Source organism: Eumetopias jubatus, unplaced genomic scaffold (genome assembly GCF_037043125.1).
Source record: "Eumetopias jubatus isolate StellerSeaLion01/CBP00866 unplaced genomic scaffold, mEumJub1_p1.0 scaffold_7, whole genome shotgun sequence".
Lineage (NCBI taxonomy): Eukaryota > Metazoa > Chordata > Mammalia > Carnivora > Otariidae > Eumetopias > Eumetopias jubatus.
Genome location: NW_028274813.1, coordinates 14884791 through 14902285, shown reverse-complemented (window position 1 = coordinate 14902285; position 17495 = coordinate 14884791). Strand labels below are relative to the sequence as shown.

Sequence of the window (17495 nt, the reverse complement as noted above, 5' to 3'; positions counted from 1 at the left end):
AGAAAGCAAGATACAAAGTACTCTAGAGGTCTGTGTGACATTAAACAGGCACCGTAAATAGTTTAAAATGTAGCACTCTGTTCTTGAAAAGGATTTAAACATTGTCTACAATGTTCATAATCATGATTTCCAAATTGATAGATGGTACAAAGCTGTTTTTTGCATTATATATGTACAATTTGTTTGAGAAGGACCTAAATTATAAATAAAGTAATGTGCTTTTTGTTTTCAGTAATTTTGGAAGTCTTTGTTAAAATTAAATTAAAACACCAATAATTGCATTGTTGGTATGGTTTTAAAACTGTAAATGGCATTTGAAAGTTTCCATCCAGCGCAGGGACTTGATGAAGGATCTGTATTTAGTATTACTTTCCTGTTCTGTTACTGTAGACTGAATTATCCACTGGATAGTGATCTAAAAGAATAAAAAGGGAACAAGTCTGACAGGATTCTTTTGAGTTCATTATTTACACATTTTGCCTTCCTCATTTGCACATTTTTACAATTTCAAAATAAATGAGGCTTTACAATAACAATTCGATATTTTGTGTCTAAGTTTTCATTTTCATAGAGTAGGCAGAGTGTCACATGTTACTGATTCTTATGATGGCTCAATCAGGTTAGACATTCTGTTCTTTGGCAGCCTTATTCTAATAATAACCTAACAAAATTGTTTCTTTTATGTCTTAAACTAGTGGCCTCAAATTCTGTCTTAAAAGGAACAGGACAATTCAAACATGTTTTGCTCAGTCACTAGAGTTTTTACCTTTTCATATATTTATTTTCAAAAATTGGATCAACCTCACAGAAGATAGTACAAGCAAGGCATTATTTCCCTGATGTTATTGCCTCAAGAGTAATGTCATGTAGACTGCCTCAGTAGGTGAAGGAGATGGGATTATGTTTCACAGGCAAAGAAGGACATAATTGACATGATGATTACTCACTTAGATGAGAATCTATGCTTTTCCCTTTAGAAAAGTTCCTACACTTCTATGATTTTTGTTGATTTCACTGTACTTCCAATGGATAGGTATTCAAATGTATTTACTACATGACCCTGTCATTTAGTAACAACTTAAACATATCTGATAGCACCAATTTATATTTTTATTCAGATGCAAGGGGCAGTTTGGGATCATCCATTGTGCCTTGTTAGCATTTTACTCTAATCACTGATTAGTTTTGAACTTTTTTTTTAAATTTAAACAGAGGATTTTAGGGCTGTAAAACATACTTGGCTTGTTTCCAAAATAAAATTTTTAACTTTTTTTTTTTTAAAGCCAAAGCCCCATCTGCTGTTTTCATCAAAATCCTAAGAATTGTTTACATTGCCAAGAGCAGTTCTTGAATACAGTCTGATGTTTAATCAAGCAGTGATATGTGATTTTCAAGGTCACTTTTGTTAGGACAGAAGGAAAGTCAGGAAAATTAATATTCTCAAATACTGATGAAATTAAAGTAAAATTAAAGTAAAATAAAGTAAAATTAAGTAATGGTTTAAGTAGATGTTATTATAGATCTTTAAATATACAAGATTCCCACCATTATTTCTACTTCTGAAGAATTAGGTTCTAGAAACTGAAATAAATATAGATCTATTTACCTTTTTGAAAAAGTGATTTCTTATGGAATAACATTTTTAAAAAGATGTGAAGCATTTATTATTTGGTGGGGAGGGAACAGTGGATTTACTTTCTTTTATTTTGCTTAGCCTAATATTAAAAAAAAAAGTTGTACCTTCTTAATATTTGAGAGATTAGTAGGCAGATGGATGTCAGGAAGCATGATGGAGTGGACTATAACAGTAGATACATGCAAATTGTTAAAAAGATATGTGCAGGGATAATTAATGCCCAGCTATGTAAATGATACCATAATAATAAAAACTTAGCTTTTAAAAAGTCGATTTAACTAGAACTCCAAGTCATAGTTTTGAAGCTTTATGAGCTCCTCCTCATCAGGATGAAAGTCCATATGTCTCACTGTGGCATACAGGGTCCCTCATCTGCCCTTTGCCTTTTTCTCCAGCTTCCTCTCTGATTGCTGCCTCAGCTGAACCTGATTCAACCTACTCAACTGATTTGGATTTGCCAAACTTGCCACCAGCCTTCAAGCTAGCCTGCCCTGGTCCCGTTGCTTTGCCTAGTAAACGCTTTCCAGTCTTGGCCATTAGCAAATTCTCTTCTACCCTTCTTCCACCCCCCCCCACCCCCAGGCAGCTGGGTGCCTCTTTCTGTCTTCCCATAGTATGCTCCAAACTTTTATTATTGTGCTTTTCCTACAACACTGAAATTCGTGTGAGCTAGAAGACCTGTGGCTTACTCATCTCTATTCCCAGGACCTGGCATGTATGTAGCAGGTGCTCCCTGGTAGTATGGGAGTGAACCAGCGGAGCCCACATCCTGCCTCACTGTTTCAAAGCAAATGCTGCAGGTCCTTCCTGTCCACCAGACTGCTGACCAAGGAACACCCTTTTGAGAAATGAAAGCCATCAGATCCTTGCAGGGCAGTCTGAGCTGTGGGGACTCAAGATTACTTATTTCTATCTTTGAAGTTAAATTAAACCATTAGTTCAAGCCAGGGATGACTTCCCTGACCCCTGAGCATACTTGTATAGATCTGCCAACCTTCCTGATCTTTGAGGATTGAAAACCTCCAATTGTTTCCACACTTTAGTGGATCCCATAATTAGATGCAGTTCCAATTGGAATTTTTTTTTTTTTACAAATTAAGTATTTGATTCCATATTCTGCTCATTCAATGGTGTTAAATCCACACAGTTGAAACATTTTATTAAAAGTTATCTGATGAGAATACAGTAAACCTTACCCAGGAAAGTATAAGCTAAAAAACCCAATCATCTAACCAAATATAATTTCATTTTAGGAACCTAAGGATGCAATGAAGGCAGCCTTCTTTATTCCCATTAAAGTGAAAGCATGAAGAGTTTCTTCTTTCCTTAAAAATTTTTGTCTAATATATGCATTCCAATTATTTTAGCCCACAAAAAGATCTCTTCTTTTTAATTCCTATAAAACTATTTTCCATACCACACACCTGTCACCTATCATGCACTGCTTTGCCTTGTCACTTAATTCAAGTAGGTGATGTGTTCAGGGAAATTAGAATCCCAAGTTTTAATCTTCTCATGTCTCCTTTTCAGAACCTAGCCCAATGCCATGTAACTAGGAGGTGCTCAATAGATATGGACTGACTGAATGAATGCATCTCGGGTACTTTACATGAGGACTTTTTTGTTCTCTGCTTCTAGTCTCTAGTGAAGCAGAAAGTAAATATTTCTGATAAGGCTGTTTTAAATGTTTAACAAGATATTTAATTGTGCAGACCTTGACATCTAATTTCTCAAGGTAGAATAAAGCTGATATTTTCCAGATTTCTTAATTATGTTTTCCATTCTACCCCCCCCCCCCCACACACACACTCTACAGCAGTTTTTCTACTGGCTAGATCACAAACCAAGATTGTGTTGATTAGTTATTGGGAATTGGGAGAAATTGATCTTAGTTCAGTTCAACATTTTTGGAATACCTAATGTGTGCAAAAACCATAGGTGTTATGGAAAATTCAGAACTGAACAAGGTAAAAAGGCTTGTGTTCTGGGGAAGGGAGGGCTAACATGTGCCCAATAATTACAGAGTTTCTCGAATATGGTAAGTACATATAATAGAAGTGTAAAGAGAATGCTCTAGGACAAAGACAAGAAGTAAGTAGGTTTAGTAGGTTTCCCCATCAGGAAAGTCTTCATGATGGACTTCTGGTCCTGAAGGCAGAAAGAGCACTGTGGTCGTAGCTTAATTAATTTGCTTTCAAATTACTATTCCAGTAAAATTTTCTCTAAAGATCTTCTTTTACTTATAAAAAGGCATGTTAGAAGACTACCAGGCAATACCACACTTTTATTTACTAGGTAATTGATCTAATGGGTATTTCTTGATTAGTAATGACCTTGCCTTCCTGTATTAGTTTCTTGACATAGTTCTTTAAATTAGTATAATGCACTAAGTGGTAAACATGCCCAGTAAAAAGTTAGACAATAATAAAGCTTCCATAGGCAGTATTTTTTTTTAAGATTTTATTTATTTATTTGACAGACAGTGAGAGAGGGAACACAAGCAGGGGGGATGGGAGAGGGAGAAGCAGGCCTCTCACTGAGCCGGGAGCTCAATGTGGGGCTCGATCCCAGGACCCTGAGATCACGACCCGAGCTGAAGGCAGTCGCTTAACTGACTGAGCCACCCAGGCGCCCCTATAGGCAGTACTTCTAATACTACTTAATATATGCTTTATTTTATCCATGCTTATAGGCAGCTTGGATTTTAAAGGCACGAGCACTAACCGAAATGGTGTACGTAGATGAAATTGATGTAGATCAGGAAGGAATTGCAGAAATGATGCTGGATGAAAATGCTATTGCTCAAGTTCCACGTAAGTATTGGTTCTTCCCTTAAGTAAATGAAATGCCATTAGGAGGAAGAATACTATTTGTATATAAAAGAAACACAAGACATATACATGAAAAAACATTTATCAAGTAAATGGTCTCTATCCTGCCATATAGTACAAAGACTTTCCTTCCCCAATTCAATTATATTATCTTAAACTTAAGATGTGAGATTGCTGTATAAAGCCATTTTTTAATAAAAGCCATATTATGCATTTAAAAATATTTTATATTTAAAATGCATTCTAGCTGAACTGCTTATCTAAGTATATCAGAACTGAGAATTGCAACCCAGGAAGCACCCAAACAACAGAAGTGTTCTAAAAGGATTTTTTTTTTTTTAAAAGATCACTGGAAAACATCACTTCACTGTAATAATTGAAGGTGATTTGCTCTAATGCTTGATGTGAGGTGACGGGGTGATATGCTGGCCTGTGAATGCTGCTGGGATTGTCACAGAAGCCCAGTCCCCAGCTTGCGGATGTGCTAGTGCAAATGGTATTTAGTGATTACCACGACATTTGGTGGTCTTGCTGGTATTTGATAGTTATAACAGTTATCAGTCATTTATATGTTTTATAATAAGATAATAACTTTTAAAGCTTCAAATGAAAATTGAGAAAAAATACATATTGTTCATGTTAGAATTCTTTTTTCCCCATCGTTTTGCTCTTTTGGAGCTAAAATGTCCCAATTCTAGATTTTATATCAGAAATAAACTATGAGTATAGAACCGTCTTTTGGTGCTTTGAAGCTTGCTAGCCTTGAGTTTGAACCCCATCTCTACTAACAGGTTGACCTCTTTGCTTAACCCTCTAAGCCTTTGCTAAACAAGTGAATACTACCTACCTTCCAGACTTTGAGGATTACATGTGATAACATAAAATAACATGATAGATACTCAATAAATACCAGTCTCAAACACATTTCCCTAAAATACATTTCCTATTATTAATGTCCTTTGCACCAGGCCGGCGCATTTCTGAAAATTATGTTAGCTGACAAGTTTTTACAGATTAACAGCTAATATATTAATTGAATTTGCCATCTCATCTCACAGGCCCTGGCACATCTTTGAAACTCCCTGGAACTAATCAGACGGGAGGGCCTAGTCCAGCTATAAGGTATGCACTTCTGTTTCTTTCTTTTTTTTTTTTTAAATATTTTATTTATTTATTTGACAGAGAGAGACACAGCGAGAGAGGGAACACAAGCAGGGGGAGTAGAGAGAAAGAAGCAGGCTTCCCGCTGAGCAGGGAGCCTGATGCGGGGCTCGATCCCAGGACCCTGGGATCATGACCTGAGCTGAAGGCAGTTGCTTAATGACTGTGCCACCCAGGCGCCCCTGTACTTCTGTTTCATACCCTCTGTCCTTAAATAGTGACCAGACTGTAGGAGAATCTTCCTTTATTGACCTTCTTTGTATTTTCACAATGTACACTTTTCACAGGCCAATCACTCAAGCTGGAAGACCCATTACAGGTTTCCTTAGACCCGGCACACAGAGTGGAAGGCCTGGCACCATGGAGCAGGCCATCAGAACTCCCAGAACTGCCTACACAGCTCGCCCTATCACCAGCTCATCTGGAAGATTTGTCAGGCTGGGAACGGTAAATTCTGTCAGCTTTACCATAGTTTGTATTACCCAAGTAACTTTATGTTATATCATTTTTTTGCTATTGTTATAGTGGAAAGTTATATGAAGATTTTTTACAGGTGATTCTTTTTTACTTATGTTGCCTTTATAATTTTTATGCCCATTAAACTCAATTTATGTTTTAAGAGAAAGTCTCAGATCTCTTGTTCTGTCATTTTTTCCCCATAGGCTTCCATGCTTACAAGTCCTGATGGACCTTTTATAAACTTATCTAGACTGAATTTAACAAAATATGCCCAGAAACCTAAATTGGCAAAGGTATGTACTTAAAGTGATTATATGTTATGAAGTAATGTTAGATGTATTATCATAACAACATTGTAGGAAATAGAAAAAAAGTTGTGAAGGAAAGGTGATGTCTTGATTGAAACGGAAATGTTTAATTACTGAACTGTGTAAAATTTCTCTTAATCTTTTGAGTTAAGTCAATCAGAAATAAAGTCTATATACCATTATTCTAGGAAATTCTTTTTCCTCTGATAAACAACAGCAACTTTTTAAAAAATTTAAATTCTAGTTAGTTAACATACAGCACAATATTGGTTTCTGGAATAGAATTTAGTGCTTCGTCACTTACATACAACACCCAGTCCTCATCCCAACAAGTGCGCTCCTTCATCCCCATCACCCATCTAGCCCATCTCCCATCCATCTCCCTCCATCAACCCTCAGTTTGTTCTCTACCATTGAGGGTCTCTTATGGTTTGTTTCCCTGTCTCCTTTCCTTTTTCTTTCCCCCTTCCCATATGAACAAACAGATGAACATGTTTTTTTTCTTAAATTCCACATATGAGTGAGATCATATGGTATTTGTCTTTCTCTGACTGATTTGTTTCACTTAGCATAACACTCTAGCTCCATGCAAGTCATTGTAAATGGCAAGATTTCATTCTTTTTGATGGCTGAGTAATATTCTATTGTATATATATATATACCACATCTTCTTTATCCATTCATCAGTCATTGGACATTTGGGCTCTCTCCATAGTTTGTCTATTGTTGATAAAGGAATAGCAATTTATAACAAAGAAAGCAGATATGCAGCATCATCTTTGTGGAAGGAAGCTTAGAAGGTCATCAGTGTGTGTGTGTTTTTCTTTTTCATCTTGGACTACTCTCAGAAAAATAATCTTCTATCCTTGTAGAATTTTAGGACTGTCCAAAAGGAAGATAAAAAAATATGTACTTCTAATTAGTAATTAGGCAGGCATCTCACTATCACTAACTGGCTTGAGTGATCCTTATTGAGAATTACATTAATAATTCTAACTACTCAAAGACTAGTTGCTCGGGGGTACCTGGGTGACTCAGTCAGTTGAGTGTCCGACTTTTCCTTTAGGTTCGGGTCATGATCTCAGAGTCATGAGATCGAGCCCTGCATCTGGCTCTGCACTCAGCAGAGGGAGTCTGCTTGAAGATTTTCTCCCTCTGCCCCTCCCCCCACTTGCATGTACATGCACGTTCTCTCCCCCCTCTCAAATAAATAAATAAATCTTAAAAAGATTAGATGTTCCTTTAAATTAAAGAGAGTGAAAGTAAGTGTGTGTATGCGTGGTGAGAGAGTGAGAAAGAGAGAAAGAGCCTGAGAGGTCCATGACCTTTTCAGTGTAAAGATAAACTTGGAGTTGAGCTTGGAATAGTTCAGAGACATGAGCACTTAGCTGATGCTGAAACTGGTCTAAGCCTAGCCCAGGTTTGTAGCTGTAATCTCTGTGAATTCTGTGCATGAGTGCTGAGTTCATTCTGAATCTTAGTTCTAATGGTGTTTAACATATTTACTAAATGTCAAACACTAAGGAATATAAGAATGGGTGCTAGCCATACAGAGTTGAAATTAAAATCAGAAAAAGAAATGTCAGTTGATAGGGAATTAGCCTATAATAACACTGATGACATTTTTCTTAATTTCTTATTTGACAGCAATCTGGTCAACTTCATTTTACTAGAATTGTAAGGCTATACTTATTTCCCTAACCTTTGTGAGAATGGAGTATTAACTGCAACTCATATGGAATATCTGGTTCCCCTGCCTTTTTAGGCCATTTACTTGAGGTGGCTGGATGGCTAGTTGGTACCATTGCTGTTTTCTTTTTTAAAGATTTATTTATTTGAGAGAGAGAGAGAGAGAGAGAGGAGGTGGGGTGGTGCAGAGGAAGAGGGAGAGAGAGAAACTTAAGCAGACTCTGCACTCAGTGTGGAGCCTGATGTGGGGCTTGATCCCATGATCCTGAGATCACGACCTGAGCTGAAACCAAGAGTCAGTTGCTTAACTGACTGCGCCCCTCAGGTGCCCCCCCCCCGTTGCTGTTTTCTATCTGGGGAGTGCAGTCTGTGAAGGCATCTCCCTCAAATGAAGATGCTTCTAGAACAGACCTGGTCTGTGGTAATAGATTTAAACTGAACTAGATTTTGTGCTTTTTTAGTGTGTTGTAGAAATAATGCCCACCTTTTCTGTCTTTGGTTTCCAATTCGCCTTTACTCACCAGGACTCATTTCTGATAAAGATTGCTTGAGTTGTCTATGGTAACTTTTCACAGCAATGGGAGCACCAACTGCACTCTAAACTTTTCTTCTTTATAAGAGAACAAGTGGAGGTATAGGTATAGTTTTTAAAAGAAGGGCCTTGTCCTGATTTCTTTTTTTCTTTCTTTGGTTGCCTCTTAAGTCTTCTCTGGTAATAACCCTGATACGCTAGCCTCTTTGCAAGTGTCCAATAATGGCTTTACAGACAAACGTGATACCACCAAGGGGTAGTTCAGGAAATGCTTATTTATCCAGATGAGTTGAGTGAAGTCATCTACACCTCCCATTTTACACTTAAGCTCCACTTTGTTTCAAAAGGAACTTCCAGATTTTCCTCATGTCTAAAGTGTCATTATCCATAGCATAATCACTATATCATATATGTAAAATGTGTAAAAGAATGGGCTGAATCTGTTTTAGGATAATTCCAAAGTTGGTCTTTTCATTTGTCTCTTTCTAGTAAAATAGTATGTGTAATATGAAAAACATTGTTTAGTTCTTTTAGTTTTCCAGTTTGTAGTCTATAAAAACAGGAATCAGGTATAAATTGCTGTATTTTAAAATGGTGATTATAACAGATAATGGATAGACCATTTACTCATAAAGGTACTTTGAGAGTACCTTCTTATTTTGGTTCAACCCAGCTGCTGTCAAAATAGTCTCTCAGTTTTGATATAACAATAGAGTGCTTTTGTTAAAATAAAATCTAATGTATTTTTGGCATTTTTTTTTCTTCATAGGCTTTGTTTGAATATATCTTTCATCATGAAAATGATGTTAAAACTGTAAGTTTTGAATTCATGCTATTTTCTCTTGTAATTTTCCTGACTTTGGGGATTTTGATTCTGAAATGTTCTATTTCTTACCTTATCAACAGAGGGAATTATTAAAAATTGGAGCATTACTAATACTTTCAAATCCACTGTCAGTTTCAAGAGGAAAATATGTTATAAATATAGAAGTGGTAAGAACTGTGCCTGGTCCATAGAGTATGTAGATATCCACTGAAGAGCAAGATACAGATAATTGAGAATATTGCATAATGTGCTTGTGCTACAGGTTATTTTTCATGCTAATAGTTGGCACTGTTGATCCATTGCTTTCCTGTAGTCCATATAGTATATTATTATAGGTTTACTCATATGCGTATTTCTGGTTTCTTTGTAATGCACCCCTTCCCCCTCCTTAAACATTTTATGATAGAAAAATTCAAACACACACAAGTAGAGAGAATGATATAATGAGCCAGTATCACCCATCACCCAGCTTCAGTAATATTCAATCATCTTGGTAGCTTCTTGGCAGAGTTTTCAGGGTATATGCATATGACTTCATGTGTTTCACTTTTTACATGCTAATATGCAAATGACAAATTTTGTCAAATTGAACGTAGTTAATTCCGCAGTGTCTGATGATAGTATTTTCCCTTTTTCTTATTAGTTTAGGGAAAAAGCTTTATAACCATATGTTAAATATTCAGGAAAATAAAAACATTTTCCTCAGTTGTGTTTTCTGTGTGTTAACCACTGTGCTATGTGCTAGGAAAACTAATAAAAATATTTTTTTTTCCTGACTCTATAAGCCATGCAGTCTAGCTGAGAAAATAAAATTGGCATAACGAAACAAAGTGGCAATTGCCAAGTTGTGAAATTGTCAACAGGTAGCAAAGGGAAAAAAAAAATCAAAGGGGTGATATCAGTAAAGAGCCACAAAGTCAGTCAGATTTTTGGGGAGAAGGAGGGAAAATAAATATAAAAAAGTGTAAAAACATGAGCAAGGTATGGAGTGAGAAATAAATTGTCCAGCTACTAAGAAATGGGAGCATCAAAGAGATATTTTAAAGAATGAAGTGGTGGAACATGATGATAGATTAGATGTGGAGGACAGAGGAAAGACACACATCAAATCTGCCTCCTAAAGGTGCTACGAGAAAGATTGTTTTACTAACAGAAACGGGATAATTAAGGAAGGAAGTAGTCAGTTTCTACGGAAGCTGGATAATTCACTCGAAGGCATTTTGAGTTTGAAATTGTGACAGACTATCCAAGTGGAGATACCACTGCACATCTTGGAAGATGCGGTACTAACTGTTGGTGAGAGCCTGCACCCCATACACACAATGTGGAAGTTGTCTGTCACGAAGTGCTAGTGCATGTGGCCATGTAGGGAAGAGAGGAAACCCAGGTTGGAGCAGAAATCATGCATATTTCTGTAAGTAAGTGGGTACAGGCCATTTTCACTTAATATAAAGGTGGGCAGAGGCTTTCAATGTGACATGTAAAATCATGTAGTTAAACTGTCCTTATAAAGAAACATCCAAATAAAGGAGTCAATCTCTACATAGCATAAAGCTGTATCTTGACTTTTTGAGGATTAATTCATTTATTGAAGAGACATGTAGTCTTTCATCTAAAAATGTCTAAGCCAAGACAGTGTGCTAGCCACTGTTCTAAGGCCTTGAGATCACAGAGTGAAGCAGGCCGACAAAATCTCTGCCCTTTTGGAGATCGTACCCTGGTTGTGCAAGGAATAGAGACAACCAGCAAATTTAGAAACACATCACGTGTCATGGGATAATAAGTACTATGAGAGCAACAGAGCAGGAAAGCAGGTAGGGGATTGGACAGTGCTACAGGGGAAGATGCTATTTTGGATGGGGTGGAAGGTGGTCAGTGAAATCCACTCTGAAAAGACACTTAAACAGAGACCTAACAAAGGGGGGCGGACCATACAGTCTTGCGTAGGAAGAATATGTAAGTCAGAGAGAACTTTAACTGCAAACGCCCTGAGTGGAGGCACGCTTGGATTGCTCAAGAAACAGTAAGGAGGCCAGGGTGGCTGGAGTGAGGGCTGTGAGGGGAGGAGTTGCAGACAATGGGTTCAGAAAGTAGACAGATTGTACGCTGTTTGTAGATCATGGTGATGGTGTCTTTATCAATAGATTCATCTTGGGGATGTCGCTCTACATCTTGGCATTGATATAATGGTGTTGAGGAATAGGAACCACATTGAAATAAAATAGGATTTATTCTCTGCACTGATTATATACTAAAGGTTCTAAGGATTCTAAGGAGTCTTAACAGACTTTAACCTTTACGTATTATGTGAGTATTTTAGAATGCTTTCACTGTTCTTCATATTCATTGAGTGAAAAAATATGTGAACATCTTAAAATCTTAAAATTTGAAAACGTTAAACAAATAGAGCAGTGACTTTCAAATTTTTTTTTTTAAGCAGCACAACCTTTCTCTTCAAATGACATCTCATGCAGACCCTGCTGTATAAAACAGACAAAAGCAGGGCTGCTTGAATTTAAACAGAAGTAGCAGACCAAGAACACACCCACCAGGACTCCTTACTCCTCCACCACGTGAGCTTCAGCCCCTCAAAGCCTAGGGCTCTTAAGTAGTTCCTAAATCCTACTGTTTCTGCATCACCTGGTGAATTTTAAAATAATGGATTTCTGGATCCGTGCTTGACTTCCTGAATCAGAATCCCCATGGGTATGTCTGGTAAATCTGTTTTTAGGCAATGCGAGTTTTCAGCCAGGATTGGGAACTACTCCTGAAGAGTATGGTTTGAAAGGCAATGATTAATAGAAAGCTGGAATGCTAGGCCTTCTAATGTAGGAAAATAGAGCTGGGAGCATGAACAGGACTTGAAGGCCAGAGCTGCACGTAACAAATGAATAGGAGGGAGTGTGTCTCCTGGCTTAATGGAGGAAGCCCACAAATTAAGAGAAAAGGCACAGCAAAAATGATTGTCAAATAGATCTCAGTAGCAAGGAAGTGATACAAAATTGTGTTTGAGAGCTAAAGTCCCCACCTACAAATTTTATATTTTTTATTCTTAGAACAATGAAACACTCTTTAATACTCCAAAAACAGGCAACATTGTGTGCAATTTTTGACTCTTTTTGAAATAGATTCTTATACTTCATTAAACAACACTGTTGAGAAAATTTGTTTAAAGACTTTCTTATAGACATTTGAGTAGTGAAGAATTTTTTTAAAAATTAAATCAGTAAGCAATAGAATAGTTCACAGATTTGGTTGCATTTATGAAGCAATCACAAAGGATAAAGACTTATTGATTCATATATAATCTCTGCACAGTGAACAGAAACAAAACAAAACACAACATAGAAGGACAACGGAAGGGTGAATCATGTACATGAGCATGATTTAAAAATGTTAGTGTTTGTTAAATAGGAAAAAGCTTATCTGACTTTGTTAGGAAATGTTTCATGGAAATGGAAATGATCCAGGAACAGAAAATTTACATGAGAGAAAATGCCAGTAAACAAGCACATTAGAGATACACCTTCTAACAGAAAAATGTAAGTGAAAGAAATTCTGGACTTGCAATTTTGCATTTATGAAATTTAGGGAGAATGCTGGGAGAGAGGAGTGTAATTGTTATACTGATATATTATAGATGATATTTTAAATGGTATAATATCTTGGAAAAGAGTATGATAATATAAAACAGATAGTTATAAACATACTTATTCCATTTGTTTCTGTAGTTTCCCTTCTCAAGAAATTTCACAAAGAAGTGCTATATTTGCAAAGATGTTCATTGTAGCATCGGTCATAGTAGCAAAGCAAACTGGACGATAACCTATATGTTCAATGATAGAAGATGAGCATAGTAAATTATAATACACTGCATGCCGGGGTTTTATGCAGCCATTAAAAATCATAATTATAAAAATTAGGCAGAAACAGAAAAGTGTTTATAATGTTAAGCCAACAAAGTATACCCTTTAGCACGTACGTTAAATAGAATTATCATTCTAAACATATATATTTATAACATATACTAGAAGGTATTACCAAAAAATGGAAATAAAAGTATTACAGAGTTGACATCTATTAATTCTACAAATATTTGTTAAATGCCTACATCATGCCAATAGCTTACATTACAACAGTAAATAAAAAAGCTATACTTCATGGCACTAATGGAAATTATCCAATTTTACCAAAATTTTATCCATTTTTTTCCAAAATTTTCAATAATGTTATAGCAACTTTTCATTTGTAGGTTTAGCTATGAGTTAGGGGCAGTGATAAATTAAAATGCTTGTAATTGTATGCTTCTTGTTATTTTCATCTGCTTACCCTCAATACACATATTTTATAGAACATGAAATTAAGCAATTTTTGTTTTTATTTAGTAAAAAGCACAAATTGTTCATTCCTCTGTTTTCCTTTTATTCATTAATTTATTAATTGGCTTATTGCTTGATTGGGTTATTCTTTAAACAAGGAATTATTGAGTGCCTGTGTATTGGTGCTGTGATGGATGTGAGCAGTATCGAGTAGGACAGATGCCCTGTATCTGTTTTTTTACTCTGTTACGGGCTCATCACATTAAAGTTCTGTTATGGATCAGCTTGTTCCATTAAGATGTCATTTTAGATTTTTACCACAAATGTTATTTTCTCAATGGAAGAAGGATTTAGGTAATGAGCAGAAAGCATGCATTTGTGCATTTTTATACCTTTTTTTCCAAACTATGTTTTACAACTGTAGCTGGAAAAAGAAAAGAGAAACTGTCTTTTTCACATGTTTAAGAAATCAGACGTACTTTTGTATTAGTTACTTTGGGTGGCCTCCAAATTTCTTTTTCAATAAACTATTTCACACAGATACAGAGAATATTATTGACAAATAGGGAGGGTACTGTGAAGTCCTACTTAAATGTTAAGAAAGAATGAAATTGATCTTCCATGGAAAACTATACTCCTGTCTTTCCATTCTGAATGGTTTTTCCATTTGTGTGGGCAATGTCGACAAAACTAAGTGCCATGTGGGTTGGTGATTCTGTATTTTTCTACAGACCAATCTGGAGGATACTGTAGGTAACTATAGAGAATATTATGAAGTGATAGTTAAGCGATAAGTAAAGTTGATTTATGGAAAACTGTATTTTTGCCTTTGAGTTCTTAATTCCCTTCTCTCCTCACTTGTGCCTTTTGGGGTGATCCTGGCAGTACTGGCAAAATTAAAGTGGGCGGATTCTGGGATCTTCATTTCCATATGCTCTTTAATCATCCTAAAGTTGTTGCAGCTATAACAATAGTTAAAGGATGGCTGGTTTTTAAAAAATATTAGTGGTGGGAGCACTGATACTTAGAAATACACTGGGACACTCGGTTGGGTGTGTTCACAAACATTATGTAGTCTAGCTCTGCCAAGGTCCCCTCTCCTTACGGACTCTGATAAACTTGTGGCTTTTATACGACATCCTAGGCCTTCACTAATATCTAGATATTAGATTGATTAAATCATTCAAAGATTCTTAAATATTATGTAGTCATTTATTTTTAAACATTGGGAAAGGCTTTAAAGAAATATACATCTGTCATTACCTTAACATTTTAAAATGTTAATAGCTTTTCATTATGAATCTTATTACTATGACAGTTTTGTTTGGCTCTTAAGTTATTTTCAATATAAGTCAGAAATAAGGAGTAGAATTAATTCAATCAACACATCATTCCTGAGTGCCTCTTAACAGCATAGATACATATCAGAACAACAGAGATGCGTAAGAAGGGGTGCCTGTCCTCAAGGAACTTAAGGCCCATTTGAAAAGGTCACAAATAGTTTTGTCTAGTAAATCCTCAGTGTTCATATGATAAATGATCACTAAAATGTGTATATTTTTTACAATTTTTATTCTATATCAACAATTCATGGTAATTTCCTTAATCAGTTCAGCACAAACATAGACGTCTTATGTAGGAAGACTTGTTTTAGGACCATAAGCAAAATCAGCAGCCTGTAATAAGTGCTAAATCTAACCTTGGGCAATTAGAATATGTGACAAATTTAGAGTGACATATTTTTCTGAAAACCTAGAAGGTCTGTTATAGTCAATATGAGAGTGAATATGATCTATCTGCTGGAAGAGTTCTTTATAAATATTAAGTTAAAATTAATATGTTCAGATATTTACAATGCAGTCCTGAATTGAGCTGTTCGAAAATATGGTTTTCGAGTATTTTCAGAGATAATGCTAATGAAAGTTATACTTTTTCCCCGTATTTTTTTGCTTCCACTTATTTCTGGCTTGGGGAAAAAGGAAAATAAGCATATGAAAGTAGTGTGTGGCTTATTTTTAATTCCCATAGCTTTCAAATAGAGGTGTTGATTTTTTCAGGTCCATTAGAACCTCAGTGTGGTGACATCATCTCTTTATAAAGAGTTTGCATAGTTAGAAGTCTCCCCTGGAGCAAGAAGAGATGGGAAAACGCAAGGAAAAGTTATTAACTCTGCGGTAGGAGATCGAAGGAACTCATCTGGCTTGCATTTCAGGAAAGAGTTCATATTAAGACATGGACAGTAATATGGGATATATTCTGAGCTAATAGAACTGAAATCTGAGAGTTACTTTAACTGTTGGATATCATGGTTATACTAACACTGGCTAAAGAATAAGAGCTTTCTAACCTTGAAAGAATAAATATAATAAAACATGAGAATTCTCTTTTAACTAATAACCTGAGTTTTTATTCACCAGATCTTCACCTGAGCTTCAAATTTGTGTAAAGATGGATTTGCTTTCCTTTTTGTCCAAAAGGTTTCCACTTCTTCTGTATAAAATCGTAATTCCTATTTAGTCATCTCATGTCTGATCTTGAATAAACACTAGAAGGAACAAACTAGAAGACATTAGAGAGAAAGGGATAAACACATGTAAAATAAGAAAGCAGCTCAGAAGATCTTTTTCAGTCTGCAGCAAAGACGAGTCTGACCCTCAGCATCACTAGATGTGAGCTGGGGTCAGAAAGATAGAATAGTGGTGGTGGAAGACGATGGGTATCCAAGTGCCTTTGCTCTTTTGACGCTTCATGATCCTGTTCTCTAGACCTCCTTCTCTCTGTTTACTTGCTCTTTCTCTGTTTCTCTACATCTGTCTTCAAGTGGGGCCTGGCAGTTGTTCCTGGCTGACACACCAAAGGCTTGGCTGCCGCTGAGTTTAGAGACACTTTGAATCACTGGACGGTAGATAAAGGGTGGGGAGAGCATACAACTTAGGGGATTTTTTAATATCCATTTTTTGCCTTGTATATTAAAATTGTATTCTAATATATTGTACATCTGCTTTTCTTTGATCAGTTTTTACTATTCATCTGCTGCCAGCCCTCCGGTCTGGAACTGATTATTTAGGGAAAATTGGTGGAGCCATCTGGAAACATGAGCAACTTGAGTTTCTGTCTGATTTCTAATGCATGTTTTGATTGATGCTAATTATACGGTTTATTTCATTATTTATTGTTTCTGTTCATTGTTCGAAAAGAAAATCCTAATCCAAAATGAATTGTTTTCAAAGGCTTTGGACTTGGCTGCCCTTTCCACAGAGCACTCTCAGTACAAGGACTGGTGGTGGAAAGTGCAGATTGGAAAATGTTACTACAGGTAAAATTTTGAGTATTTGTGAAGGGCTTAGACATGGTGGCATATTTTAGAGTCTCAGCCCTGATCGTTACTTTTTTCTGGGTTGATTTCCTCTGGTAGAAATGAGAACTATGTCTTTGACTTAGGTGAGAAAGCATTTAAACATGGTAGCGCTAAGAACTGATACCTTTGGAATAATAAAATGGTAGTGCTGGGCAGGGGAAACTCTGAGACCATCAGATCCAACACCCCTTTTCAGGTGACGAAGTGAGGCCAGAGAGAGCCTTGGATTTGCTTCAGGCACTACTTAGTGAAAGACTAGTTAGTAACGGACCTGTTGGATCTGAGTCTGTTGACTCCCATTCCTCTTCTCTTGCTCTCAAGTCTTTTTATGTCCCCTGATGCCTCCCATCCGTAAAGTGCTTCCCAGTTGAGAGCT

At 36.3% G+C, this 17495-nt stretch overlaps 1 protein-coding gene across 1 annotated transcript in view; it reads left to right on the top strand.

Annotated features, from left to right (window-relative positions):
- TTC8 (tetratricopeptide repeat domain 8) overlaps positions 1 to 17495 on the top strand; it is a 51516-nt gene that overhangs the window by 12327 nt on the left and 21694 nt on the right. The window contains exons 2-7 of the mRNA XM_028091383.1: positions 4329 to 4449; positions 5526 to 5589; positions 5916 to 6075; positions 6291 to 6380; positions 9386 to 9430; positions 16992 to 17077. Of these exons, the coding sequence (XP_027947184.1) occupies positions 4329 to 4449; positions 5526 to 5589; positions 5916 to 6075; positions 6291 to 6380; positions 9386 to 9430; positions 16992 to 17077 (566 nt within the window). The remainder of the gene's footprint in view (positions 1 to 4328; positions 4450 to 5525; positions 5590 to 5915; positions 6076 to 6290; positions 6381 to 9385; positions 9431 to 16991; positions 17078 to 17495) is intronic.